The sequence below is a fragment of the Jatropha curcas genome, chromosome 4 (genome assembly GCF_041381405.1).
Source record: "Jatropha curcas cultivar XTBG-Jc1 chromosome 4, XTBG_Jcur_1.0, whole genome shotgun sequence".
Taxonomy (NCBI): Eukaryota; Viridiplantae; Streptophyta; class Magnoliopsida; order Malpighiales; family Euphorbiaceae; genus Jatropha; species Jatropha curcas.
Genome location: NC_143154.1, coordinates 10,095,107 through 10,122,101, shown reverse-complemented (window position 1 = coordinate 10,122,101; position 26,995 = coordinate 10,095,107). Strand labels below are relative to the sequence as shown.

Here is a 26,995-nt window from a genome sequence, read left to right as displayed (position 1 = left end):
AAAGCCTTAATCAATCACGTTTTGGCAACAAATTGCCTACAATTAAATCAATCACATTTTGGCAACAAATTGCCCACGGTTCAATCAATTTTTGGCAAACAAATTGCCTATCAATTAGATTAACCACTTTTTAGCGACAAATCGCTTAAATCAAAAGCTTTGGCCAAATGCCTTAGAACTAATCAATCTTTTGGCTAAAAGCCTTCAAATAATCATTTTGGTGACAATCGCCTAAATCACATCAACTTTTGGCAAAAATTACCTAAATCAATTCATTTTGGCTAAAAACCTTCAAATAATCAATTTTGGCGACAAACGCTCAAATCAATCAAACTTTGGCAATAAATTGCCTAAATCAACACATTTTGGCTAAAAGCCTTCAAGTACCGACTTTTGGCACAAATGCCTTAATCACTTTGGCGACAATCGCCCAACAAAACGTCTTTTGGCAATAATAAGCCCAAACATCAACTTTTGGCAAACTAATTGCCTAAATCAATCCTTTTGGCTAAAAGCCATTAAAATCAACATTTTTGGCATCAAATGCCTAAAATCAAACAATCAACTCTTTGGCAAAATGCCTAAACAAAATGCACAAAGCATACACACACTCATACATTAAGCATACCCATTCAAAGCCCTTCAAAGAAGGCCTATCGAACTACGTTGACTTTGATCTTCCATTCAAACGGAAGTACGTAGGCACGTTTGGGATTTAACCCCGAGCGGCAAGTCGAAATTACATTTTCATTGGTCTAATTATTTCATCTTACACCCTGCAAAGCATTCATTCATGGTTAGTTCATCAGCATGACATAGTCTCGGGATCCACCTCGGGTTCGTAGACCATGCCTTAACCATTTGGGTTAATTAATCTAATAATTAGGTTAATTAAAAATTGGAGTCACTTAGGGTTTTTTCCTAGTTTACCCTAAAATAATTAAACAAGGTGGCGACTCACACATCACATGCATTTCTTCCTTTAGTCACATGCATTCATATGCCATATGATATTTTGGGGAGGGGTTCACAGTTTGGCGACTTCACTGGGGACTTATGTAATCATTTTGCATAAAGTGGACTACAATTGTTGTGTAAACTAACCTGCCCTTCTTTAGGGTATTATTTACTATGCTTTGTTTTGCAGGGTACACCAACAAAAAAAAATACGTATTCTTTCTTTAAGAATGCTTAATAAGGAAAATTTGGACCTAATTGAAATTTACTTTAAATCATTCAAATTTGTTTATTTATTTGCACGATTGAGAATCTTTTTCTCCATTGCATAAAAAATGAATTTCAAATGAATTTCTTCTCTTCTGTTTAAACTTCTGAGTCTGGATAGCAAGTAGCGCTGATCGGCAGGTCTCATTGATTATGTTGACGGTCAGCCAAAGCGTTCTCCCTGTTACCGCAAACCATCCCTAATCCTTTTGGGGGATGGCCCATGGGCATGCGTACTGTTGGACCCACGCGAAACTCTTTGTTTCACATGTGGTTAGGTATATCCATGCTCAAGGTTCAAGGGTCCCTTTATAAGCCAATTCTCTATTTGTGTCATAGCCTATAGAACCTATCCTTTAGGGATGTATGCACCCAATGATGCTGAATCATTCCATTAAAAATGAATTATGTTGTGATGTTGTGCGCATTCACGCATTCATCCCATGCTTCACAAAAAAAAACATTCCATTTCAAAGCTGGAAAATCACATTTTGGTCCCTAAAACCTGAAAAATTACATTTTGGTCTCTGAGACCTGAAAAATTACATTTTGGTCTCTAAGACCTGAAAAATTCACATCTTGGCCCCTAAGGCCCTAAAATTCCCATTTTGGCTCCTAAGGCCTAAAAATTCCCAATTCGGCCACAGAGGCCCAAAAATTCAAAATTTGGCCACAGAGGCCCAAAAATTCACAATTTGGCCCCGAAGGCCCAAAAATTCCCAATTTGGCCACAGAGGCCCAAAATTTCACAATTTGGCCCCGAAGGCCCAAAAATTCCCAATTTGGCCATAGAGGCCCAAAAATTCACAATTTGGCCCCGAAGGCCCAAAAATTCACAATTTGGCCCCGAAGGCCCAAAAATTCTCAATTTGGCCACAGAGGCCCAAAAATTCTCAATTTGGCCCCTGAGGCCCAAAAGTTCCCAATTTGGCCACAGAGGCCCAAAAATTCACAATTTGGCCCCAAAAATGCCCAATTTGGCCACAAAGGCCTAAAAGTTCACATTTTGGCCCCTAAGGCCCAAGAAAAAATTTTCTTTGAGAACTTAGGGCCATTCGAAAAGTCGAGGTGTCCTACCATACCAACATTACCCTACCACATAGGGTCAGACCGTCCCATCTCACAGGGTCAAGTCCAAATACCTTACCCATACACTACCCCACCTCACACTATCTCACTCTATGAAAACACCTTATATAGGATAGTCTAATCGTTTTGACTATGTCCTTTCTCAGGTACCCACAATCCGAGCGTCTACCCAAGTGCCAATCACACCTACAGTGCTATCGCCAGCTTCACCAGCTTCACCAGCTACACCAGTCTCACCTGCAATTCCAACAACCCCACCTGCATCAATGGCATCGATTACTGATATCCAAACCCTCATCGAACAACTGGAGGCCAGAATGGAGGCCAGAATGAATGAGGCATTGGTTGCCCAAAGAACTGCCCTGATAGCTGAGCTGGGCAATGGTAATGGAAATGGGGCTTCGGCCGGGGGAAGTGGACATGCTGCCTCCAATCAGGGTCCTGCTGCTGAACCGACAAACCCTGCCCTGAACCTGGATGATATGCCCTCCAAAACTGCTTCTGAGCTGGAAGCTCAGAGAATGAGAGAGAAACTAGAACTCCTGGAAAGATCTGTCACTGCTCTCAAAACCCACAAGGAAGTGGTGGAAATGGACTCCTTGTCCTTGTTCCCTGAAGCAAGACTGCCCACAAAATTCAAGATGCCCAACATGGACAAATTTGACGGAACCACTTGTCCCAAAACGCACCTGAAAATGTATGTGGGTGCTCTCAACCCGTTTGGCTTGAACAGCGAGCTCCTTGCTCAGTTGTTTCAGTAATCTTTGACTGGTGCTGCATTAAGATGGTTTGTAAGCTTGGATCGTTCCAAAATGAAGAATTGGGAGGACATATGCAATGCTTTCAGCACGCAGTACCATTATAATATCGAAGTGGATGTTACCCGGAGGGAGCTGGAAACCACTAAACAAAATAATAATGAGCCTTTCTCCTCATTCCTTTCGAGGTGGAGAGCCAAAGCTGCTCAAATGATCAACCGACCCTCTGAACAGGAACAAGTTGACATAATAATCAAGAATTTACTGCCTGTCTACCAGTCACAGCTTCAAACACAGTACTTGCCTACATTCCAATCGCTCATTGCGACTGCAACTAAGGTAGAAGACTTAATCCAGTTGGGTCAACTCAAAGAAGACTCATACAAGAAGCAGAATCATGCTGGACTTTGAAAAACCGTCTACAAGACCTGGTTGACAATGGGTCCATCATCCCCAAGAGCAAGCTGAATATCAACCAATCCCTTGCCTAACCATGGGATTCATGCAAAAAAAATTTTGTTGAACAAGAATAGTTCGATCCTTTCGAACTTTTCTCAGAAATGAATGAAGTTTGTGTCTGAGAGGGTTGAGATCAAACCTCCAAAAGAACAAAGGAATTGTTCAAGACCAACAACAACCTGTCTGATCAATTTAAGCATCGAGAAGAACAAAGTCACTACAATCAATCCAATCCTAGTCCATCACAGTCCACCTAGAGTTTATCTTTTAGGGTCTAGTTTTTTTCTTTTCATTTTCATTTCCGTTCAAGTTTTCATTTGTAAATCTAAGTGTCTTTTGTACACAAATTTTGTCTTATCAATAAAAAGGGATCAGTTTACGTTCTTATCATGTTTATACTCTTTCCCTATCCTTTCCTGTGAAAGCACAAAAAAAAAATTCAAAAAAAAATAATAATAAAAAAAATGATGATAAAAAAAAAGATAATAAAAATTGGCAAAGAAAAATGCATTCATTTGCTCTGCATCAATCAAAGCTGGGGGCATCCTAAGAAGCACCATCAAAGGGGAAGTTTTGAAGGGTAATCATGGAAAGGATCCAGCAAAGGGTACGCAAGACTTCAAACAGTACCGAGGCAAAGCCGATTGAAGGGGTTAGGGCCAGAATGGTTTCTCCGAAAACCCAGGAATGGAAGATGCTCCGACAGAGAGGTGTCTGAATTTTGAGCTTAAAAGCGACAGAATAAAGAAGTTATGTTTGGAATTGGGTTGGGTCTGCACGAAGTCGCAATGCTATCCATACACTACTCAAGTCATCTCAGAATCAAGTTGCCTCGAAATTCTTTATGGAGAGGCTGCTTCTAAGCAAGCAAAAGGAAAAACGGGACAAAAGGAACCCCTGGTCAAAAGGAAGCAAACAAAGCAAAAGAAAAAAATGGGTCAAAAGGAACTTCTGCATAGAAGAAAGAAATCAAGGACAAAGCTACAGGAAATCAAGTTGTCAAAAACGGGTCAACTGCAAGCTTTCCGTTAAATTCAAGCCCATCAAGGGTAGATGACAAATCATTTCAGCCATAAGGACAAAGACCAAGCGGCTGCTCACATTCTGAAAAAGCAAGTTAAAAGAAGCAGTCATTTCCACAAATTGGATGACAATAAACACCTTGAAAAATCAAGCGCCAAGCATGGCACAAGTACAAGTGTCCTTATAAACAAGGACCATTTTTCAAAACAAGGAAAAGGAAGAGTCTCCTCAAAATTCCTTATGGAGAGGAGAACCATTGAGGAAATAAGTTTCAAATTCAGAGGAAGATAAAGTTCAAGAAAAGGAATCAAATTAACCTCAAGAATTCAAACATGGCGAAGCCACAAACTCAAAGCATAAAAGCTTCTTCAACACTCAAGCCACTCGAGTTACCACCACAATGTGGGTATTCAAAACTCTTTGTGATGAATACAAGTCATATTTCAGTCAACCAGTGGTAAAACCACTACAACAACAAAGTCAGATTCGCCTAGGGTCATCACTATCATACAAATCGAGTCAATAAGTTGATTCAACATTAAGTCGGGAAGGAATCCCGCAAAGACATCAAGCCGGGAAGGAATCCCGCAAAGACATCAAGCCGGGAAGAAATCCCGCGAAGAAATCAAGTCAGAAATGAATTCTGCATCAACATCAAGTCGGGAAGGAATCCCGTAAAGATATCAAGTCGGGAAGGAATCCCGTAAAGACATCAAGTCGGGAAGGAATCCCGCGAAGAAATCAAGTTAGAAATGAATTCTGCATCAACATCAAGTCGGGAATGAATCCCGTAAAGACATCAAGTCGGGAAGGAATCCCGCAAAGACATCAAGCCGGGAAGGAATCCCGCGAAGAAATCAAGTCAGAAATGAATTCTGCATCAACATCAAGCCGGGAAGGAATCCCGCAAAGACATCAAGCCGGGAAGGAATCCCGCGAAGAAATCAAGTCAGAAATGAATTCTGCATCAACATCAAGCCGGGAAGGAATCCCGCAAAGACATCAAGCCGAGAAGGAATCCCGCGAAGAGATCAAGTCAGAAATGAATTCTGCATCAACATCAAGTCGGGAAGGAATCCCGCAAAGACATCAAGCCGGGAAGAAGTCCCGCGAAGAAATCAAGCCGGGAAGAAATCCCGCGAAGAAATCAAGTCAGAAATAAATTCTGTATTAATATCAAGTCGGGAAGGAATCCTGAAGAAATCAAATCGGAAATGAATTCCACAATCAGCATTAAGGCAGAATTGAATTTTGCCCCAACAGCAAGTCAGAAATAAATTCCGCACCAAGACGGAAAGGAATTCCGCACTAACATCAAGACGGAGGTGAATTCCGCACTAGCCGAGCACGAAGTTCGCATCCCGGAAGGAACTACGAAAGACCTGATTCTCCCCATCCCCCGAAGAGTTCTTGGAGATACGTAGGCAGCCACAAAGGCGCGGTCAAAAACATAAGTTTGCATCATAAATAGCATTTTCTCTTTGCCAATATAAAAAATAAAAAAAAAGAGAAGAAAAGAAAAATAAAAGCTGGAGTTGAAAATCCGAAAGGACGGCTTCAGGCAAGAATTGAGCCCGCTAGGCTGAAAACCCGAAAAGGCAGTCTAGGCAAAAGTAGGGCAAAGAGCCTGCTAGAGTCGAAAACCCGAAAGGGCGGCTACTAGGCAAAAGTTAAGGCAAAAAAAAAAAAAATAAAAAAAAATAAAAAAAAATAAATAAAAAAATAAATAAAAAAAACAAAAAGTGCTTTCATGAATTCTTTTAGAGAGTCCATTTTTGTAGGATAAACAGCAAAGTATGTCCTTAAAAAAAAATCCCTTTCAAAGGTCTTCTCAGGAGTTCCTTCAAGTCAAAATTCACTACAAGAAAAATTTGAGTCTCTAAATTGAGTCTCCAGTGAGTCTTTAAAATCAAGTCTCCATCACCAGTGGTCATTCCACAACGAATCACAAAGATCGAGTCATTCTCAAAAGTTCGTTTTGAAAGTGTCACTCTTTGAGTCATTCCTCGAAAAAAAAAGAGAGAGAGGAAAATATCAATTCAATCCCCGGGATTTCCAAAACAACCCTAAAAAATGTCAAGCATAATCGTTGAGAGGTAATTCTTTAATACCTCATCTCCACTCAGACCATCGTTTCTTCGATCCTTTCAAGACGAACGATGTCATCCACATTGTCCGTTTCCTCGAGTCATGTAAGTGGCTTTGTTCTCTTTGATTCCTCAATCGATTGGACAAGTACAATACCAATGTCTTGAAGTATTCCATGGTCAGCACCATTCTGGGGGCAAGAAGTGATAAGAACCTTCACCATTCTCCCATCACAGAAGTAATCACGAAATTTTTAGTCTTTCATTAAGAAGAAATTCTATGTCAGCTAATAAGGGCATCAATTCTCTCAAGCAGGGGGCAAAATCCTCCAAGTCGGATTCAGGGGCAAGTGTTATAAAAAAAACATACACAACCCAGGGTGGAACCCAACCATCGTCAACCCTTTTTACACAAACCCAGGGTAGAACCCGGCTAATGGTTAACCTTTTCCTTCCATAAAACCTAGGGTGAAACCCCAACCAATAACCAACCATTTTTCAAGCCATTTGATCATTTCGACTTTAGGTGGACCCTTGGTTCTCAAAGAAAAAAACAAAAATAAAACAAATCTCTTTTCAAGCCCTCATTAAGAGGCAAAACATCTTTTCAAGCCCTCATTAAGAGGCAAAACATCTTTTCAAGCCCTCATTAAGAGGCAAGACATCTTTTCAAGCCCTCATTAAGAGGCAAAATCTCTTTTCAAGCCCTCTAATAGGCAAAATCCCTTTTCAAGCCCTCATTAAAAGGCAAAACATCTTTCCAAGTCCTCTAAGAGGCAAAATCTCTTTTCAAGCCCTCATTAAGAGGTAAAACATCTTTTCAAGTCCTCTAAGAGGCAAAACTTCTTTTTAAGTCCTCAAAGAGGCAAAAACATCTTTAAGTTACAAACATAAATCCATGCACTTGATCATTTCATTTCAAAGAAAAAACCCACGGCGGGGTTTCCTCTTCTGCCCATCCTCAAAATTTGTTCCTTCAGACGGCCACTGGCTCTCATAAATCATTTTTTATGATAGCCAGTGGGGGGCAACTGTGAATACTCAAATTTTGAGGCTCAAAAAGCCAGTTTTTCCTGCCGCGGCGGTGGCGGCCGCCCTTAAAGGCGGCGGTAGCCGCTATCGCCGGCGGCTGCAGTTGCCTGTGAATACCCATTTTTTTTTTTTTGAGGCTCACAAAGCCTGTTTTTCTCGGACTGCAGACAGTCCGGCCGGACCGGAGGCCATTTTGGAAGTTCACTGAAAGTATGCCAATATGGTACTTAAAACGTCCGGGACGTCGCGAGGATCATGGAACTGGTCTCGGAATATTTTTTGGAGGTCCGGAGCTCCCGGAAAGCCTCCGGAGCGAAAAAATCAATAGAACCGCCAGTCCAGCCACCGAGCTCCGGTGGCCCGGCCGCCGGAGCGGGCCGCCGAAACAGTCCATTTTTGCCTATAAAAGCAGATCTGGCCTTCTGTTTTCCTCACTCAGTCTGTGTTGACGGACGCTCTTTCTCCCCTACGCTCTTTGCGATTCTTTACTGCTTTCTTGCATTTTAATTTAGTTTTATTCGCTTTCTTATTTTGTTATTTGGTCACTAAAATTAAAGTAATTAATATTCCCCTTAACGAGGAGCTTAACCTGGAGTTAAGAAGCGGCCGACGATTAAATCAGGTACATGAACTAAACTCTGCCTATTTAATTTTAACATGTCATACATTCTTCTCTTCTACTCCTAATAATTCTATAACTGCATAGAAGCATTCACGTCAATCATTAGGCAAATAAATTGCCTCAAGTAATTAAATTTAGGCTAAACGCCCGGTTAACCAATAATCGTGGTGTTAAGCTTAAATCCGACAATTTTGGCTTAGAATACCTAGTTAATTAATAACTACGGTTAATTGCCTTTATTTCGAACAGTCCGGCTTAAGTCCAATTAATCAATAATTGTGGCTAAAAAGCCTTAATCAATCACGTTTTGGCAACAAATTGCCTACAATTAAATCAATCACATTTTGGCAACAAATTGCCCACGGTTCAATCAATTTTTGGCAAACAAATTGCCTATCAATTAGATTAACCACTTTTTAGCGACAAATCGCTTAAATCAAAAGCTTTGGTCAAATGCCTTAGAACTAATCAATCTTTTGGCTAAAAGCCTTCAAACAATCATTTTGGCGACAATCGCCTAAATCACATCAACTTTTGGCAAAAATTGCCTAAATCAATTCATTTTGGCTAAAAACCTTCAAATAATCAATTTTGGCGACAAACGCTCAAATCAATCAAACTTTGGCAATAAATTGCCTAAATCAACACATTTTGGCTAAAAGCCTTCAAGTACCGACTTTTGGCACAAATGCCTTAATCACTTTGGCGACAATCGCCCAACAAAATGTCTTTTGGCAATAATAAGCCCAAACATCAACTTTTGGCAAACTAATTGCCTAAATCAATCCTTTTGGCTAAAAGCCATTAAAATCAACATTTTTTGCATCAAATGCCTAAAATCAAATCAATCAACTCTTTGGCGAAATGCCTAAACAAAATGCACAAAGCATACACACACTCATACATTAAGCATACCCATTCAAAGCCCTTCAAAGAAGGCCTATCGAACTACGTTGACTTTGATCTTCCATTCAAACGGAAGTACGTAGGCACGTTTGGGATTTAACCCCGAGCGGCAAGTCGAAATCACATTTTCATTGGTCTAATTATTTCATCTTACACCCTGCAAAGCATTCATTCATGGTTAGTTCATCAGCATGACATAGTCTCGGGATCCACCTCGGGTTCGTAGACCATGCCTTAACCATTTGGGTTAATTAATCTAATAATTAGGTTAATTAAAAATTGGAGTCACTTAGGGTTTTTTCCTAGTTTACCCTAAAATAATTAAACAAGGTGGCGACTCACACATCACGTGCATTTCTTCCTTTAGTCACATGCATTCATATGCCATATGATATTTTGGGGAGGGCTTCACACTCACCTGCAACTCCAACAACCCCACCTGCATCAATGGCATCACTTGTTGACATCCAAGCCCTCATCGAACAACTGGAGGCCAGAATGGAGGCCAGAATGAATGAGGCATTGGCTGCCCAAAGAACTGCCCTGATAGCTAAGCTGGGCAATGGTAATGGAAATGGGGCTTCGGCCGGGGGAAGTGGACCTGCTGCCTCCAACCAGGGTCCTGCTGCTGAGCCAACAAACCCTGCCCTGAACCTGGATGATGTGCCCTCCAAAACTGCTTCTGAGCTAGAAGCTCAGAGAATGAGAGAGAAACTAGAACTCCTGGAAAGGTCTATCACTGCTCTCAAAACCCACATGGAAGTGGTGGACATGGACTCCTTGTCCTTGTTCCCTGAAGCAAGACTGCCCACAAAATTCAAGATGCCCAACATGGACAAATTTGATGGAACTACTTGTCCTAAAACTCACTTGAAAATGTATGTGGGTGCTCTTAACCCGTTTGGATTGAGCAGCGACCTCCTTACTCAGTTGTTCCAACAATCTCTCACCGGTGCTGCATTAAGATGGTTTGTTAGCCTCGATCGGTCTAAGATGAAGACCTGGGAAGACATTTGCAATGCATTTAATTCCCAATACCACTATAATATGGAGGTGGATGTTACTCGAAGGGAACTAGAAACCACCAAGCAAAAGAATAATGAACCCTTTTCCTCGTTCCTTACGAGGTGGACGGCCAAGGCCGCCCAGATGATTAATCGGCCTTCTGAGCAAGAGCAGGTGGACATAATAATAAAGAACCTGCAGCCCGTCTACCAGCAACAACTACGAACCCAATATCTACCCACGTTTCAGTCGCTCATTGCCACTGCTACGAAAGTAGAAGATCTGATTCAAATGGGGCAACTGAAAGAAGACTCAGGAACCTCCAAATATAAGAAACCTAGCCAACCTGGCAAAGTCCACGAAGTGGCAAGCATCACCCCCACCAACCCTTTACGTGTGGGGAATATGAGAAATGGCAATCAGTCCAGAAGAACTTATGGTGATCTCGGGATGCCAATCCTTTTGGTTTTCCGAGAGGCTGTAAAGGCCAACTACATCAAGCCTTTAGAAGCAAGGCCACCTCCCAATCCGTTGCCAAGGAACTACAGGGCTGATGAATACTGTGAGTATCATCAGGGATATGGGCATAAGACGGAAGCATGCTGGACACTCAAGAACCGCATCCAGGATCTGGTGGATAACGGTTCAATTATTCCCAGAAGCAAGCCTAACATTAGCACTAACCCCTTACCAAATCACGGGGTAAATGCTATAATGGCTGACCAGGAACTGATCGATCCTTTCGAACTGTTCCTAGAAATGAATAACATCTGTGTCCTGGATCTGAATGACCTAGCTGAAGAGGTCGATGCCATCACCAGGAGCGGAAGGCAATATGAACCATTGGTCCTGGATAAAATCCAAAATAAGCCCTACCAGAGGGCAGAGGAGCCAAAGGAGGACCCGGTACTTGCACAGCTAAAAAAGACACAAGCTAAAGTATCAATTTGGGAACTGTTAGCATCATCCTTTCCTCATCGCCAAGCTCTTTGCAAGGCTTTGAGCTAACTTCAGACATCGGTAGAGGTTAGCCCTGAAGTGCTAGTGTCCACCCTCACCCAATCATCTAAAATACAAAGCATCGGGTTTTCTGATGATGACTTGCCCAAGGAGGGAGGCAGTCACAACAATGCCCTTTATGTCACGGTTCAAACCAGAGACAAAACTGTACCCATGGTCCTCATTGACAATGGGTCAGCTCTAAACGTATGCCCACTAAGGGTAGCTAGCTACCTAGGGTTGGAGGAAACAGATTTCACCCCCGCTGACCAGATAGTGAAAGCCTATGACAGCACCCGAAGGGAAGTGTTGGGGGTTGCTACGCTGAAGTTAACAGTCGAGCCAGCTATGATGGAAGTCCCATTCCAAGTAATTGATGTACCAACTAGCTTCAACCTGCTTCTGGGCCGACCATGGATACACCATACTAAGGCAGTACCCTCGTCCTTGCACCAAAAGGTCAAGTTTCCCTATGAGGACAAAGTTATCACCATTCAGGGGGATGACTACAGCCAGATTAAGAAACCAAAGGGCCAGCCTCTCTTTGAGGTCAACCCTGAAACTGCCAACCTACCCCTCTCGGGATTTCAGTATGACACCGTGCAGTTCATAGAAGGAAAGACTGCAAACTCTCGAATTCTCTTTGATTTCGGGACAGTGCAAATAAACTGTATAGTGCCTCTAATGCTGAAGATGTCCTATCTGCCTGGAATGATTATGGCCAGATCCGGGAAGACATATCCCAAACTGCAAGCCTGGGAGTGTCCGGTGAATGAAGGGACCTTTGGACTGGGTTATGAGCCCACTAATGAAGACCGGGCTAAGAGAACCAGAAGGGGAAGGAGGGAGAGTGTACAGATGCGGCCTTACCTTCTGACTTTGAACAGTTACTTCTGCACACCGGGAGAAGCAGTTCCTTACTGTGGCTTCCGAGAACCATTTTGTTGCCCGACCGCTAAGAAGATGCTGCCTGGGTTAGAGATATTCTCAGATGTCTGGGGCAATAAGCCCGGAACAATACCCGAACTGGAAACAGAAGACTTCATGCAGCCCAGTCTCTTTGACGAGGTTGCAGTTATCACAGGAAGTGACGGGAATCGAGACTTGCTCAACCTGATCAAGCCAAGCGAAGGACCTCTCACCAATTGGTACGCCGAGGAGGAGCGCGTTGCTGATAAACCCCCTCCCGAGTCAAACCTAGCACCAAACTCTGTAATCAAGTCCTGTATTGAGTCTGAGTCTGACCCCGAGTCTGAAATCAAGTCAGAGTCCAGTTCCAGTTCTGAGTCGTCTGTGTCGAATCTAGAAGATCCAGTTTTCAAATTTGATGTAACTTTTGAAGACCATTCCGTCATAATCAATAAAGGCTTGCAAATTCTTGATTACCCTGCGTGTCTATCTTTCCAAGCATTTCCAAGCAAAAGTAATAATCAAATAAATGAAGTAAAAAATGAAAAAGAAAAAATAATGATTGGCAAAGAAGAAAATGAACACACATACATTGCATCTGATTGAATGAACAGGGAACAGGTCAGTGGATGTTTGAAGAAGTTTGCCGATTGTTTCATGTGGAAGTCGAGTGACATCACGGGAATAGACCCAGCAATAGTGGTGCACAAGATTCCGGTATATCTTGAGGATAAGCCAGTGAAACAGAAGCTAAGAAGGATGAAGACAGAATGGTCCTTGAAAATCAAGGAGGAAGTTGCCAAGCAACTGGAGAACAAGTTCATAGAACCCATTGCCTACCCGACGTGGTTAGCAAACATCGTCCCGGTGCAGAAGAAAGATGGCAAAGTCAGAATGTGTGTGGATTACCGGGATTTGAATAAAGCATGTCCGAAGGTCAACTTCCCCCTGCTGCATATTGACTTGCTGGTTGACAGAATGGCTGGACACGAGATGGTCTCCTTGACCGATCTCGCTGTCGGGTACAACCAAATAATGATGCATTTGCCAGACAAAGAGAAAAGGGCATTCATCATAGAGTGGGGAATCTACTGTTATAGGGTCATGCCTTTTGGGCTCAAAAATGCCGGGGCAACTTATCAAAGAATGGCGACGACCATTTTCCACGACATGATTCATAAAGAAGTAGAAGTGTACGTGGACGATATGGTCGTTAAATCCAAAACAGCTGAAGAACACACAACAGCACTTGAGAAATTCTTCCTTAGACTTCGAAAGTACAACTTGAAGCTCAACCCGGCAAAATGTCTGTTTGGAGCTACATCCGGAGTATTTCTGGGGCATATGGTCAGTCGGAAGGGCATAGAGATTGACCCTTCGAAAGCCAAAGCTATTCTGGAAATGCCAGCACCTCAGACAGAAAAGGAAGTTTGGGGTTTCCTCGGAAGGCTACAGTACATCAGCCGGTTCATCAATCAATTGGCCGATACTTGCGGTCCAATTTTCAAATTACTCAGGAAAGGAGTAGCAGTCAAATGGAATGAGGATTGTCAGAAAGCTTTCGACCAAGTCAAGCAATATCTGCTATCCCCGCCAGTTTTACAGCCACCAAGGCTAGGAAAGCCTTTGCTATTGTATCTATCGGTGACAAAAGAAGCGATGGGTGCAATGCTAGCTCAACAAGCAGAAGATACAAGGATAAAATTCCGTGTATTACCTTAGTAAGAGGATGCTGGAATATGAGCTAAAATACAATAAGATAGAGAAGTTGTGCCTAGCACTAGTGTGGGCCTGTACAAAGCTGCAGCACTACCTCTCGTCTTACACTACATATGTCATCTCTGAATCAAACCCCTTGAAATTCCTTATGGAGAGGCCGGTTCTTGACTGTAAAATGGCTAAATGGATGTCAGTGCTCGCAGCTTATGACTTAAAATTTGTGTAGCGAAAGGCAGTGAAAGGCGGAGCCTTGGCTGATTAATTAACGGAATTGCCAGTCGAAGACCAAATGCCGGAGGTAGAATTTCCTGATGAAGACTTGTTGAGCTTGGAAAGTGAAGTCTGGGAAATGTACTTCGATGGAGCTTCAAACTACCATGGTAATGGGGTTGGAGTCGTATTCAAAACTCCTTGTGGAGAATACGTCCGAATTGCAGTCAAACTAGATTTCGACTGTACCAACAATGAAGCCGAGTATGAAGCCTGCATAAAGGGGTTAGAAGCAGCCCTGGAAAAAGAAATAAAAGTCCTTAGGGTTTTCGGAGATTCCAATCTGATAGTCTCTCAAGCTCTAAGGAAATGGAAAATTAAGGAAGAGCGTTTGGTTCCTTACCTGCAACGCTTGGACGAATTGGCTCAGCAGTTTGAAGAATTATCCTTCCACTACTTGCCGCGAGCCAAAAATCAGTTTGCTGATGCTCTGGCTACCTTAGCCTCCATGGTTAATGTGGGGGGAGACCAAGTCATTCGACCTCTGACAGTTCGACTCCAGAAACAGCCGGCACATGTCATGAATCTAGTTGATGATAAGCCCTGGTTTTGGGATATACAGAATTATCTTCAGTATGAAGCCTACCCGGAGGGGTCCGGCAAGACTGATCAATGGACATTGAGATAGTTAGCATCTGGATATTTCCTTACTGGGGGAGTTCTGTATAAGAGAAGTTGGAATGGCTTGCACCTAAGGTGCGTTGAAGAGGGAGAAGCTCAGGCCATCATGGATTCCTTACATAATGGGGAGTCCGGGCCACACATGCACGGAATAGCTCTGGCTCGAAAAATTATGAACCTGGGTTATTACTGGTCAACCATGAATGCAGATTGCGTGAGGCACGCGCGGAAGTGCCATGAGTGTCAAATTTTTGCCAAGTTGCAAAGACAGCCTCCGGCCAATCTAAATCTCATTGCTTCACCATGGCCTTTCGCAACTTGGGGCATAGACGTGATCGGAAAGATCCATCCAAAGGCTTCCAATGGCCATCAGTTCATCCTAGTTGTTGTTGATTATTTCACTAAGTGGATTGAGGCAGCCTCCTATTCGGTCTTGAATGCTAAAAAGGTCGCACAGTTCGTTCGTACCAACATCCTTTGTCGGTACGGAACGCCATTCGAGATCATAACAGATAACGGGTCTCATTTTCAAAGTGAATTTTCGGACCTACTGAAGCAAAAGAAAATTCAGCACCACAAGTCCTCGCCCTATCGTCCACAAACAAACGGGGCGGTGGAGGCTGCAAACAAGGCTATAAAAGTCATTTTGCAGAAGACGGTTCAAAAGCATAGAGCTTGGCACGAACAATTATAAATGCCTTGTGGGGATACAGGACTTCAATCAGAACGCCTACTGGGGCAACCCCGTATTCCTTAGGATATGGCATGGAGGCAATGTTGCCTATTGAGCTGGAAGTTCAGTCGGCAAGAATCATCCGGGAAAGCCAGATCAGCGAAGCAGATTGGGCTGAGAATTATCACTTGCAACTCTTGGGTATGGATGAGAAGCGATTGCGAGCAATCCACCAAACTCAAGTTTATCAAAGAAGAATCGCGCGGCATTTTAATAAGAAGGTCAAAGACCGGAAACTAGAAGAAGGTTGTTTGGTCCTGAAGGAAATTAGACAGCCAATCATAGACCCACGTGGGAAGTTTCGTCCTCATTGGGCTGGACCCTATGTGTTGAAGAAGATACTGTCTGGCGGAGCCGTTATTTTGACTGATTTGGATGGTTTAGAATTCATAAATCCATGTAATTTGGATCAGTTAAAACGATATTTTGTGTAATTGTAATCATTAGCATAATGTAAAAAGAGCTACATTAGACCTGATTCTCCTCGAAAAGAAATTATATATCGGAGATGTGTAGGCAGCCCTCATTGGGCGCGGTCTAAACATTAATAAAAAAAAACCATTTCATAATTTCATTCTTCTTTGCCAAATAAAAAAAAAAGGGGGAAAGAAAAGAAAAAAAAAAGAAAAAAGAAAAAAAAGAAGGAAAAAAAAAAACCTGCTAAGTCGAAAACCTGAAAGGGCGGCTTACGCAAAAGTAGGGGCTTGCTAAGCTGAAAACCCAAAAAGGGCGGCTTAGGCAAAAATGGGTAGCTCGCTAAGTCGAAAACCCGAAAAGGGCGGCTTAGGCAAAAATCAGAGCTTGAAATGAATAAAGTTGGAAAATGCTTGGAAAGCTAAATGATATTCTCAATTTAAGCTAAAAAGTCAAATCTCATTCCAATAGCAGCCCAAAGTCAGGCGGAAAGCAAAAAGTCCAAATAAATAATAAAGTCTAAACCAGAGTCTCAAATAAAAAGCCAAAAAGGCAAAACATCCAAAGTCCAAAGCCAACACAAAAAGTCAAAAAAAAAAAAACAATAAAGTCCAAAAGCCTATAGGAATCTAGTTGTCCTGTCTCCTCCGTGGAGCAACATCCTCCGAGTCATCCCTAATGTTAAACTCTGCCCAACCTCGCCTGTCCGAGGAGCCAGCACAATCTCCTCACCAGTCCCAACCTCATCATTAGCGTCAGCCTGAACCCAACCTTCGAGTACACTCAGCAGTGCAGTCCTCCTTGGTCTCTCAATCGGCCAGACAACAGTAATGAACCAAGCCCGATACTCAGGAGAAGTCTGAACACTGGCAGGATTAGGTAAAGGCCTAACCATACGATGATCTCTAACCCAAGCCCTAAGGACGGCTCGGGAAATGCCCGGGGTAATGGCTGAATCAGCTAAAAAGTCATCCATAATCGGAACAGTCTGATCTATCCCCATTTGCCTCAAAACGTGCGAAGCGCAGTACCAAGTACAGTGTGTGAGGCCTAAAAGGTAAACCCGAGAATGGCGAAAGCTGACCTGGATAAAGCGGGTGATGTTGTACCAGGAGATGAACCATAGTATCTCATTTGGACCCAACTCAATCAGCCATGAAGTCCATGCATCAGTAGATGGGTGTGTGATCAAAATCCTCCGCATACGATACTGAGTGGGATTATAGGGCAAGAGAGTAGGAGTAGCAACCACTTGAAGGTGGTCCTTCAGCCAAACCTGAGTAATGGATCCTTTCTATTACAAGGGAACAATCCAAAAAAATAATGAGAAAAAGGAAGAAGGGAAATACCTGGATAATAATGGGAGAAACTGTCCAATCATCGAACCCTAAAGCAGCCTGTCAAGGCTCCTAATGGTCTCTGCCAGCACAATGCCGCCAATACAACCCATATCCTCCATTTGCCGAACCATGGGGCAGAGGCGCAAATCCCCAAAGCCTGGGTCCTGGTTGAACAAGAAACCAGCCAATAAACAAAAAACCAATGCCCGCATCCTCAGCCTCATCCGGTCTGGGTCGTTTGGACAAGCCTCTGAAAATTCGTCAATCAGGGGCAACAGAATTGCCTTCTGGTCATCAACAATCATAGCCCTAGCTTGGGGTCGACTGAACTGAAACAGGGTTTCAAATGACCTAACATACCCAATTTTTACCTCATGCTTGACCAAAGGGGCATTGGGGTCACACCCTATAATAGCACAAAACTCCTCAAAAAGAGGGCACATCTCCTCCATCATGGCCCCAAACCGGAAAACGTGGGCTTCAGGGTCCCAAAGTCTAATACAGGCCCGTAAAAAATCCCAATCAACTATTACACCCCTAAGAGTAATAACAGGAGAAAGACCGTACCTCCCAAAATTGATCTTTTCAACTTTGGAGAGACTCCTAGTCCAGCTGTGCATGCTATGGTTGTAGAAGGGATTCATTGTTTTTTTTTTGTTTATTTATTTCTTTTCTTCTCTCCTTTTGTCTATAAAAACAAAATATATAAAATAAATAAATAAATATAATAGAAAAAAAATAGAAAAAAAAAGAAGAGAGAAGAAACTGACCGGGAACTGTTTTTTTTTTGGCACAATTTTCGAGAAAATAAGTGAGTGAGAGAAGAAAAGGACCAAAGCAGTTTTTATAGAGAAAAAGCACGCCCGGAGGCGGCCCAGCCACCGGCCCCATCCGGCGGCCACCGCAAAAAAAAAAAAAAAAAGGTTGTTTTTACATACATATATATATATGTATATAATTTCCAGTACCAAAAAAAAAAAAAAATGTTCTTTTCTAAAGAAAATGTATATATTTTCCATAAAGTGGGCAGAAATAAAATCCTATTTTCTTTCATATTTGATAACCATGCATACATATTTTCAGTACTAACCAAAGTGTAGGTACAAATAAAGTTCAGTACAGAAAATACAGTAAGAGAAAAAACAAAGGAAAGCCAAGAAAGTCTAGCAACTATCAGCGGCGGGGCCTCCTCATCCTCTGATCATCAAAGGCCATCTGAGTCCAGGCCGCAGCTAGTTCTTGCTGCATCCCGAGAACTGATAGCCTCGCAAAGCGGGCAAATCTTGTTATGTTATTTTGATAATAATTGCATAAATGCATGACTGTTTTTGTACATTTTACGTTTATTGTGTTGTTTTTATTTCAAAGTAATTTTCAGGAACACAGTCGAAGCAAATATTTGTTCTATACAAAAATAAGGCCAAAACAAGTTGAAAAATGGAAAGAATCCTTAAATCAGCCCTCGCACCGCGAAGCAAGTCGCAATAAAGGAAAACGCCCAAAGACGCGAGCGCTACCAGAGGACGCGCGCGCAACCCACACCCAGAAAAAGAAAGTCGCGAGCGCGACATCAACCTACGCGGGCGCGATAAGCAGATTTGAGAGTCAGAAACAATTGGAGCAAAAGTTGCGAGCGCGACTTCCATCTGCACGGCCACGAGAATCACTTTTTAGAGGCAGAAGGTTTACCAGCAAAAGTCGCGGGCGCGACTTCAAGATGCGCGAGCGCGAGAATCACTTTTGAAAGGCAAAAGCATTTGGAGCATAAGTCGCGAGTGCGACCTTCACCAGCGCGAGCGCGAGTCGAGATTTCCAGGAGACGTGATTGCTGCCTTTTCATCAGAGAATCATATCTTTCCATGCAAGGGTCGGGACTCCTCCCAAGAGAAGTCACCTCAAGCACCTCTTGGCCAGCCAATCACTACCAAAACCACCATCACTCTCCTACTCTATAAATAGCAATCAAAGAGAAGAAAAAGACAGACATATAGGGAAGTGTGTTAGTAGTACTTAGAGCAAGATTGACGAAAGTCACTTGTTATTGATTGTGCCAAGAACACCAAGAAGTTCCTCGAGGTGTGACGCCCTCCGGAGGCTTGAGTTTGATTACTTCTTTCTCTTGTTTTATAGACTTGTTGTATGTTGGTCTTCATAATTCTTCTATACAAAGCAACAATTTTAATTGGTAGTATTCAATAAAAATTCCTTAAGTTATCTTTTGATCTTTGTTTAATCAAAGTTACTAGATTATATTCTCAGAAGGAAATAGTTTAGTAAAGATCAAAGAGATTTAATTCATTGAGTTGAATTTACATATGCATATTTTACTTATTCCTGTTGAAATTAAATCTGTCTTATTGAAATAATCAAAGAATAAGAATTAGGTTTAATATTTAACAAGATAGGGATTTTATTATATGTAGAAATACATATAATAGATAGTATAATTCTATACTGAGAAGTTGAATTATATTATACCATATGTAATTAAGAGATTTTTTATTGAATATTACAAGCTTTTGCATAGAAAAGGAAAATCCTGTGTACAATTAATTAGTCTAAGTATTTTACTACACATTTGTCTTTATGATTAATTATTTTAAGTATTTTAATGCACATTATTCTCTGAAGTTGAATAATCATTAGATCTAGAATAACTAAGAAATTCCTTAGAACTATTTTATATTTGTATTCCTGTAAACATATCAATAAGAATAAAGTAGCAAGTGTATTCAACCCGTTCCTCGTGGGATCGATCTTTTATTACTACGTTGAGATCTGTATACTTGCGGGAACTCAAAAGAGACGCAACAAGTTTTTGGCGCCGTTGCCGGGGAACGGTGTTCTGTCATTTAACGAAATATTCTTATATATGATTTACAGCTTGTTTTAATTAATATACTTACTTATAATTGATTCAAAATTTTGCAGAAACACATAATTTACACACCTCATATGCCAAGCACCAGATCTTCAAACAGTGAATTGGAGGATTATCAACCTGAGATTGAACAATTTCTTTCACAACGAAAAAAGAAAAAGAAAAGAAGAACTTCAAGAATCATGGGTGATGGAAATCCGCCACAGAGGTTGATGGACTTTGTTACTCCAAGTTTAAATGGTTCACAAAAGGGAGTAGTATGTCCACCGGTGAATGCTAACCAGTTTGAAATTAAACCTGCTTTATTACAAATGCTTCAAAATAGTGTTCAGTTCTACGGATTACCAAATGAAGATCCTAACTCACATATAGCCAGTTTTCTTGAAATCTGCGATACATTCAAGATGAATTCAGTACCAGCAGATGCTATCAAATTACGTCTATTTCCTTTCACATTGAAAGACAAGGCAAAAGCTTGGTTGAATTCATTACCACCAACCTCTATCACTACCTGGGAAGAACTAGCCCAGGCCTTCCTGTCTAAGTATTTCCCACTAGCGAAAACCGCTAGGCTTATCAAAGAAATAACCTCATTTACCCAACATGAAAATGAATCCTTATATGAGGCATGGGATCGCTACAAAGAGCTCCAACGAGTTTGCCCACACCATGGCCTTCCCCAAAATATATTGATTCAAACCTTCTACAATGGAGTGACACCTTCTACAAGAGGAACTATAGATGCCATGGCAGGAGGATCATTAATGAAGAAGACTACTAATGATGCAATTGAGTTACTAGAAGAGATGGCCAACAATAATAGCATATGGCCAGCCGAAAGAACTTAGGTAAGTCATTCTACTGTTAGTAATCAGTCTTCTTCTTCTTCAAAAAATTTAGCAAAGAAAGTGCATGAATTAGACCCCTTAACTATGATGCAAGCATATATTTCTGCTTTGTCTTATAAAATTGATAACTTAAACATAAGTAAATCAACATCTCTTATTTGTGACAATTGCGGTCAAAATGGGCATATATCAAATGAATGTAATTATAAGCATCCGGTTATGGAGGAACAAGTGAATTATGTCCAAGGACAAATTCGTGGTCCATATTCGAATACTTATAATGCTGAAAATCATAATTATCATAACTCTTTTTGGAGAAACCATGATAATCAAGAAAAGGGAAATTAGGGTAGTCAATATCAAGATAGACTGGGACAATTGACTAATAAAATTGATAAATTTCTGGAGGGATTTAACCAAAAGATGAGTAGTCAGGATGATAGCTTTAAATGGTTAGAATCAAAGTTTGATAAGTTATTCAAAAATCATTCATCATCTATACATAACTTGGAGGTGCAAGTAGGGCAGCTTGCCAATGCTATTTCCTCACGTGAAGTAGGAAATCTTCCTAGTAATACAGAAAAGAATCCTAGGGAGAATGTGAGCCCCATTGCCTTACGAAGTGGAAAAATAGTAGATAAAATAGTTCCTTCGGGTATTAATGCTAATATTTTGAATAATGTAACTGTGGAGCCGGTTGGTGAACCGAGCATTGAAGTAAATAGTGCAGGATCAAGAGAACAAGAAACAGGACAGGAAAAGGGGAAGGACAATGTTAAAGCTTATCATTCTAAACCACCTTTTCCGCAAAGACTCAAGAAGCAAGAGCAAGATAAGCAGTTCTTAAATTTCATTGATAAACTGAAAAATTTGCATATCAACATGTCACTTATGGAAGCTATCACACAAATTCCAAATTACGGTAAGTTCCTTAAAGAATTGATCTCAAAGAAACGTAGTTGGGAAGATGTGTCGACAGTCACTCTAACTGAGGATTGCAGTTCCATAATCTCAAGTAAGTTACCTACTAAACTCAAAGATCCAGGGAGTTTCACTATACCATGCAAATTAGGTAAAGTAGATTTTCTTAGATTCCTGTGTGATTTAGGAGCAAGTATTAATTTGATGCCATTATCTCTCTTTAAGAGATTGGGATTAGAGGATGAAGTTAAAAGAACTAATATGGTTTTACAACTTGCTGACCAAACTATTAAAAGACCCTATGGTATCATTGAAGATGTACTTGTTAAGGTTGACAAATTTATTTTTCCAACTGATTTCGTCATACTTGACTTTGTTTATGATAAAAATTGCCCTCTTATTTTAGGAAGACCATTTATGAACACAGGGAGAGCATTAATTGATGTTTCAGAAGGAAAATTAGTCCTTAGAATAGGTGATGATGTCATTGAGTTTCATATAGATAAAGCTATGAAATATCCTATGGATGAGGGAAATTGCATGAGAATTGACATAGTTGATGCATGCATACAAGAAATATTTACCTTGGAAGGTAATGAAAAATTTGAAGAAGAAAATGTCAATATTGAAGAAGAGGAGTTTATAAATTTAAGACCTGAAATGTTACTTAGGGAGCATGAACCTTTACCACCATCAATTGAAGTTCCACCAATAGTAGACCTTAAAGAGTTACCAAGTCACTTGCGATATGCTTTCTTAGGTAAAAATCACACACTTCCTATAATTATTTCTAACAAATTAACTGTAGATCAAGAGAATGATTTATTAAAAATTGTTAGAAATAGGATTAAGAGTATAGGATGGCAAATTTCTGACCTTAAGGGGATAAGTCCAAATCGAGTCATGCATTACATCAATCTTGAGGATGGACATATACCTAAGGCAGAAAGACAAAGGAGACTTAATCCTAATATGAAAGAAGTAGTGAAGAAAGAAATTATCAAATTGCTAGATGCAGGAATAATATACCCAATTTCGGATAGCCAATGGGTTAGTCCAATCCAATGTGTGCCTAAAAAGGGAGGAATGACTGTAGTAAAAAATGAAAATGGTGAACTAATTCCTACTAGGACCACTACAGGTTGAAGGGTATGTATTGATTATAGAAAACTTAATTCAGCCACCAGAAAAGATCATTTTCCGTTACCATTCATAGATCAAATGTTAGAAAGAATTGTTGGTCATGCTTTCTATTGTTTTCTCGATGGCTACTCAGGATATTTTCAGATTTATATCTTTCCGAATGACCAAGAGAAAACTACATTTACTTGTCCATTTGGTACATTTGCATATAGGCGCATGCCTTTTGGATTATGCAATGCACCTGCAACATTTCAACGTTGCATGACCGCGATTTTTAATGATTACATAGAAGAAATTATGGATGTCTTTATGGATGACTTTTCTGTGTATGGTGATTCATTTGAAGGTTGTTTAAAAAATCTAGATCTTGTATTATCAAGATGTGAAAGTGCTAAGTTGGTTTTGAATTGGGAGAAATGCCACTTTATGGTTGATAAGGGCATTGTTTTAGGGCACAAAATAAGTAAGGAAGGAATCCAGACAGAGAGGGCAAAGATAGAAGCTATAGAAAAATTACCTCCTCCTACTACGGTTAAAGGTATAAGATCTTTTCTAGGCCATGCAGGATTTTATAGAAGATTTATAAAAAATTTTTCTATCATTGCTAAACCTCTAACTAACTTACTTGTTAAAGATGCATCTTTTAATTTTTCTCCAGAATGTTTGGAAGCTTTTAATACTTTAAAGAATGCCTTAGTAAGTGCGCCTATTATAGCAAAACCCAATTGGGGATTACCATTTGAAATAATGTGTGATGCTAGTGATGTTGCTGTTGGTTGTGTTTTAGGCCAAAGACATGAGAAAAAGTTGCATGTGATATACTATGCTAGCCATGTTCTAACTAGTACTCAAATAAACTATACAACTACTGAGAAGGAAATGTTGGCTGTAGTATATGCATGTGATAAATTCAGATCATACTTGTTAGGAGCAAAAGTCATAATCTATACTGATCATTCTGCATTGAAATACCTGTTTGCTAAAAAAGATGCAAAACCACGTCTTATTCGATGTGTATTATTATTGCAAGAATTTGACATTGAGATTAGAGATAAAAAGGGTTCTGAAAATTTAGTTGCAGATCATTTATCACGTCTGGAAAATGAAGAAGGACCAATAGGAGAAACTACAATTATAAATGAAAGTTTTCCAGATGAGAATTTAATGTTAGTACAACATGTTCACACACCTTGGTATGCCGACATTGCAAATTTTCTAGCTTCTAACATCATACCTCCAGACATGACTTATGCAAAAAAGAAGAAGTTCTATGCAGATGCTAAAAATTTCTTATGGGATGAACCATTCTTGTTTAAGATATGTATGGATGGTATGATTAGAAGGTGTGTAGGGGAAACTGAAATACAAGATATACTTATGCATTGTCACTCTAGTCCATATGGAGGGCATCATGGAGCAAATAGAACTGCTTCAAAGGTTTTAGAAAGTGGCTTTTATTGGCCCACTCTATTCCACGATGCTCGTATATTTGTGTCTCATTATGACAGGTGTCAACGGGTTGGCAACATAAGTCGAAAAGATGAAATGCCTTTATCCAACATACTCGAGGTAGAGATATTCGATGTATGGGGAATAGACTTCATGGGACCATTCCCTATTTCACAGGGTAAAAGTTATATCTTGGTGGCTGTTGACTATGTTTCCAAGTGGGTGGAAGCACAAGTTTGTGTCACAAACAACGCCAATACAGTGGTCAAATTCTTAAAAGCATTATTTACCAGATTTGGGGTTCCAAGAGCAATCATAAGTGACGGAGGTACGCACTTTTTAAATAGATCATTTGAAAGCCTTTTGAGGAAATATGGAGTACATCACAAAGTATCTACCCCATATCATCCACAAACTAGTGGTCAAGTGGAAATTTCAAACCGCGAGCTTAAGTGGATTTTGGAAAAAACGGTCAATTCATCACGTAAGGATTGGTCACTTAAACTCGATGATGCACTTTGGGCGTATAGAACGGCATTTAAGACACCAATTGGGATGTCTCCATACCATTTAATTTATGGTAAGGCATGTCACCTACCACTCGAATTGGAGTATAAAGCATATTGGGCAATAAAATCTTTGAATTTTGATTTAAGCAAAGCTGGTTACAAAAGGAAACTTCAGTTGAATGAACTTGATGAGATCAGATTATTAGCATATGAAAATGCCAAGTTATATAAGGAAAGAACTAAGAAATGGCATGATAATCAAATTCGAATCAAATCATTTAAGGAAGGAGACCAAGTGTTATTGTTCAATTCAAGACTACGCCTATTTCCTGGAAAACTGAAGTCCAGATGGAGTGGACCATTTGAGGTAATCAAAGTTGCAGAACATGGAGCATTAGAATTGAAGAATCTATCTAATGGATCCACATTTATGGTCAATGGACAAGTGTAAGCTTTATTTGGGTAATAGGATTGAGGATCCACCACAGGTAACATTTTAAATCAATTACATAAGTATGTATAATTTCAATAACTACTTAATATACTTTGTTTATTATAATGTGTTATTTGATTATTTGTTCTTATCAGTAAAAAAAAAAAAAAAAAAAAAAGAAACCCATCAAAAATCAAGTGTGCAGAGAATTCTATTTTTGCAGGAAGCCAAACTCGCGAGTGTGAAGAAAGAAAGCGCGAGCGCGAACATTGCAAAAAAGAGACAGAAACTTTTTTTACACAACTCGCGATCGCAACATCTATCTGCGAGAGCGCAAATTCTCCACAAGGGAAGTCAGAAGCTTCAAGATCCCCATTCGCGATCGCAACAGATATCTGCGCGAGCGCGAGTTTTTGCAAAACAAGTCAGAAACAAGGAGATACCCTCTCGCGATCGCAATAATACCAAGCGCGAGCGCGATTAGGGCACAACAGAGGACAGAGGCTAGGCAAGAACCATTCGCGAGCGCGAATTTTCAGATGCGATCGCGACTCCAGAAAAATTCCTAGCGCAATTCCATAAATTTTTGGCGCAACTTCCTAACGGTCAGAAATTCTCAACTGCCCTCTCACATTCCAATCAATTCTTCTCCTTCCCAAGGAATTCAAACATGCAAAAAACTGTAGGTAACCTTTCAAATCCAATCAAAACTCTTCCTTTTCAACTTCCCCATTAACTACTCAACCCTATCCTTCCCTAAATTCATCTATATAAGAAAATCAATTCCTTTCTTTACAAACCCCCAAACTCTGTCGCTACAAAATCAATTCCCAGCAACCCTCTTTTCTACATATCTTGAGCAACAAATAACTCCATCCACACTCACACCATGCCATTTAAGCAAAAGGCTAGGAAGAATAAGGAAGGATCTTCCTCCTCTGCACCAGCACGAAAGGATTTGGCCACCAGATATAAGGCTCCTTTCCCCATATATACTATAGCGGAAGGAGAACGCTACACACGCCTAGCCAAGTGCACTTTCACAGGTATGTATCTTCTTAACCCAACCTTTTTACAAAATACTGGTATTTTAGAGAAAGTACAGGAATATTTGAAAACTTTAAATTTTGAAATATTTAGTCAATTACAAATTCCTGAAAATGCTAAATTAAGTTTAGAGTTACTAACTACTATTGATTGGGTGGATGACAATGAAATGGCCATCAAATTTAGAGTGGATGGAGAAGAATTAACTGTGGGCTATGGTAAATTGCATGAATGGTTAGGATTCCCCATAAGTGGATGTGCTCCTAAACTGAAAAGATGGAATGCATCTTCCGTTTGGGAAAAACTAATAGGGCAATCAACTTTTACCCCACGAAATTTTGGAAATAAATGGATAAAAGATGAGAGTATTTTATATCTGCAGAAGTATTTGTGTTATGCCTTGTTTGGACGGGTGGAAGCATCCAAAGTCCAAACAAGAGACTTGTTTATTTTGGACTGTATTTTACAGGGAAAACGAGTGGACGTTGCACGAATAATACTCGATACCATATACAACGCCTCTCGTCATCAAGGCAAAGTTACTTTAGGAGTGG

The 26,995-nt window shown here is 40.5% G+C and overlaps 1 protein-coding gene and 1 non-coding gene across 2 annotated transcripts; one reads left to right on the top strand and one right to left on the bottom strand.

Moving 5' to 3' along the window:
* Window positions 1-20,660: 20,660 nt before the first annotated feature.
* LOC149496833 (small nucleolar RNA R71) lies at window positions 20,661-20,767 on the bottom strand. Its single transcript, XR_016320753.1, has one exon. It is a non-coding gene; the product is annotated as a small nucleolar RNA R71 (small nucleolar RNA).
* A 595-nt stretch (window positions 20,768-21,362) lies between these two features.
* LOC149496832 (uncharacterized) lies at window positions 21,363-25,878 on the top strand. Its single transcript, XM_089719934.1, has 5 exons — window positions 21,363-22,452; window positions 23,350-23,541; window positions 23,662-23,904; window positions 24,223-25,037; window positions 25,618-25,878. Exons 1-5 carry the CDS (start codon window positions 21,363-21,365, stop codon window positions 25,876-25,878), a joined length of 2,601 nt encoding a protein of 866 aa, XP_089576060.1.
* Window positions 25,879-26,995: the final 1,117 nt, after the last annotated feature.

What these genes read in the sequence shown, in the direction of transcription:
- LOC149496832 (XM_089719934.1), top strand. Translation starts at nt 21,363, where the DNA reads ATGAGTAGTCAGGATGATAGCTTTAAATGGTTAGAATCAAAGTTTGAT. An exon ending in AGAAATATTTACCTTGGAAG is followed by an intron (nt 22,453 to 23,349) that starts GTAATGAAAAAT and finishes ATTCATTTGAAG; the next exon opens with GTTGTTTAAAAAATCTAGAT. An exon ending in GTTGGCTGTAGTATATGCAT is followed by an intron (nt 23,905 to 24,222) that starts GTGATAAATTCA and finishes CAAATTTTCTAG; the next exon opens with CTTCTAACATCATACCTCCA.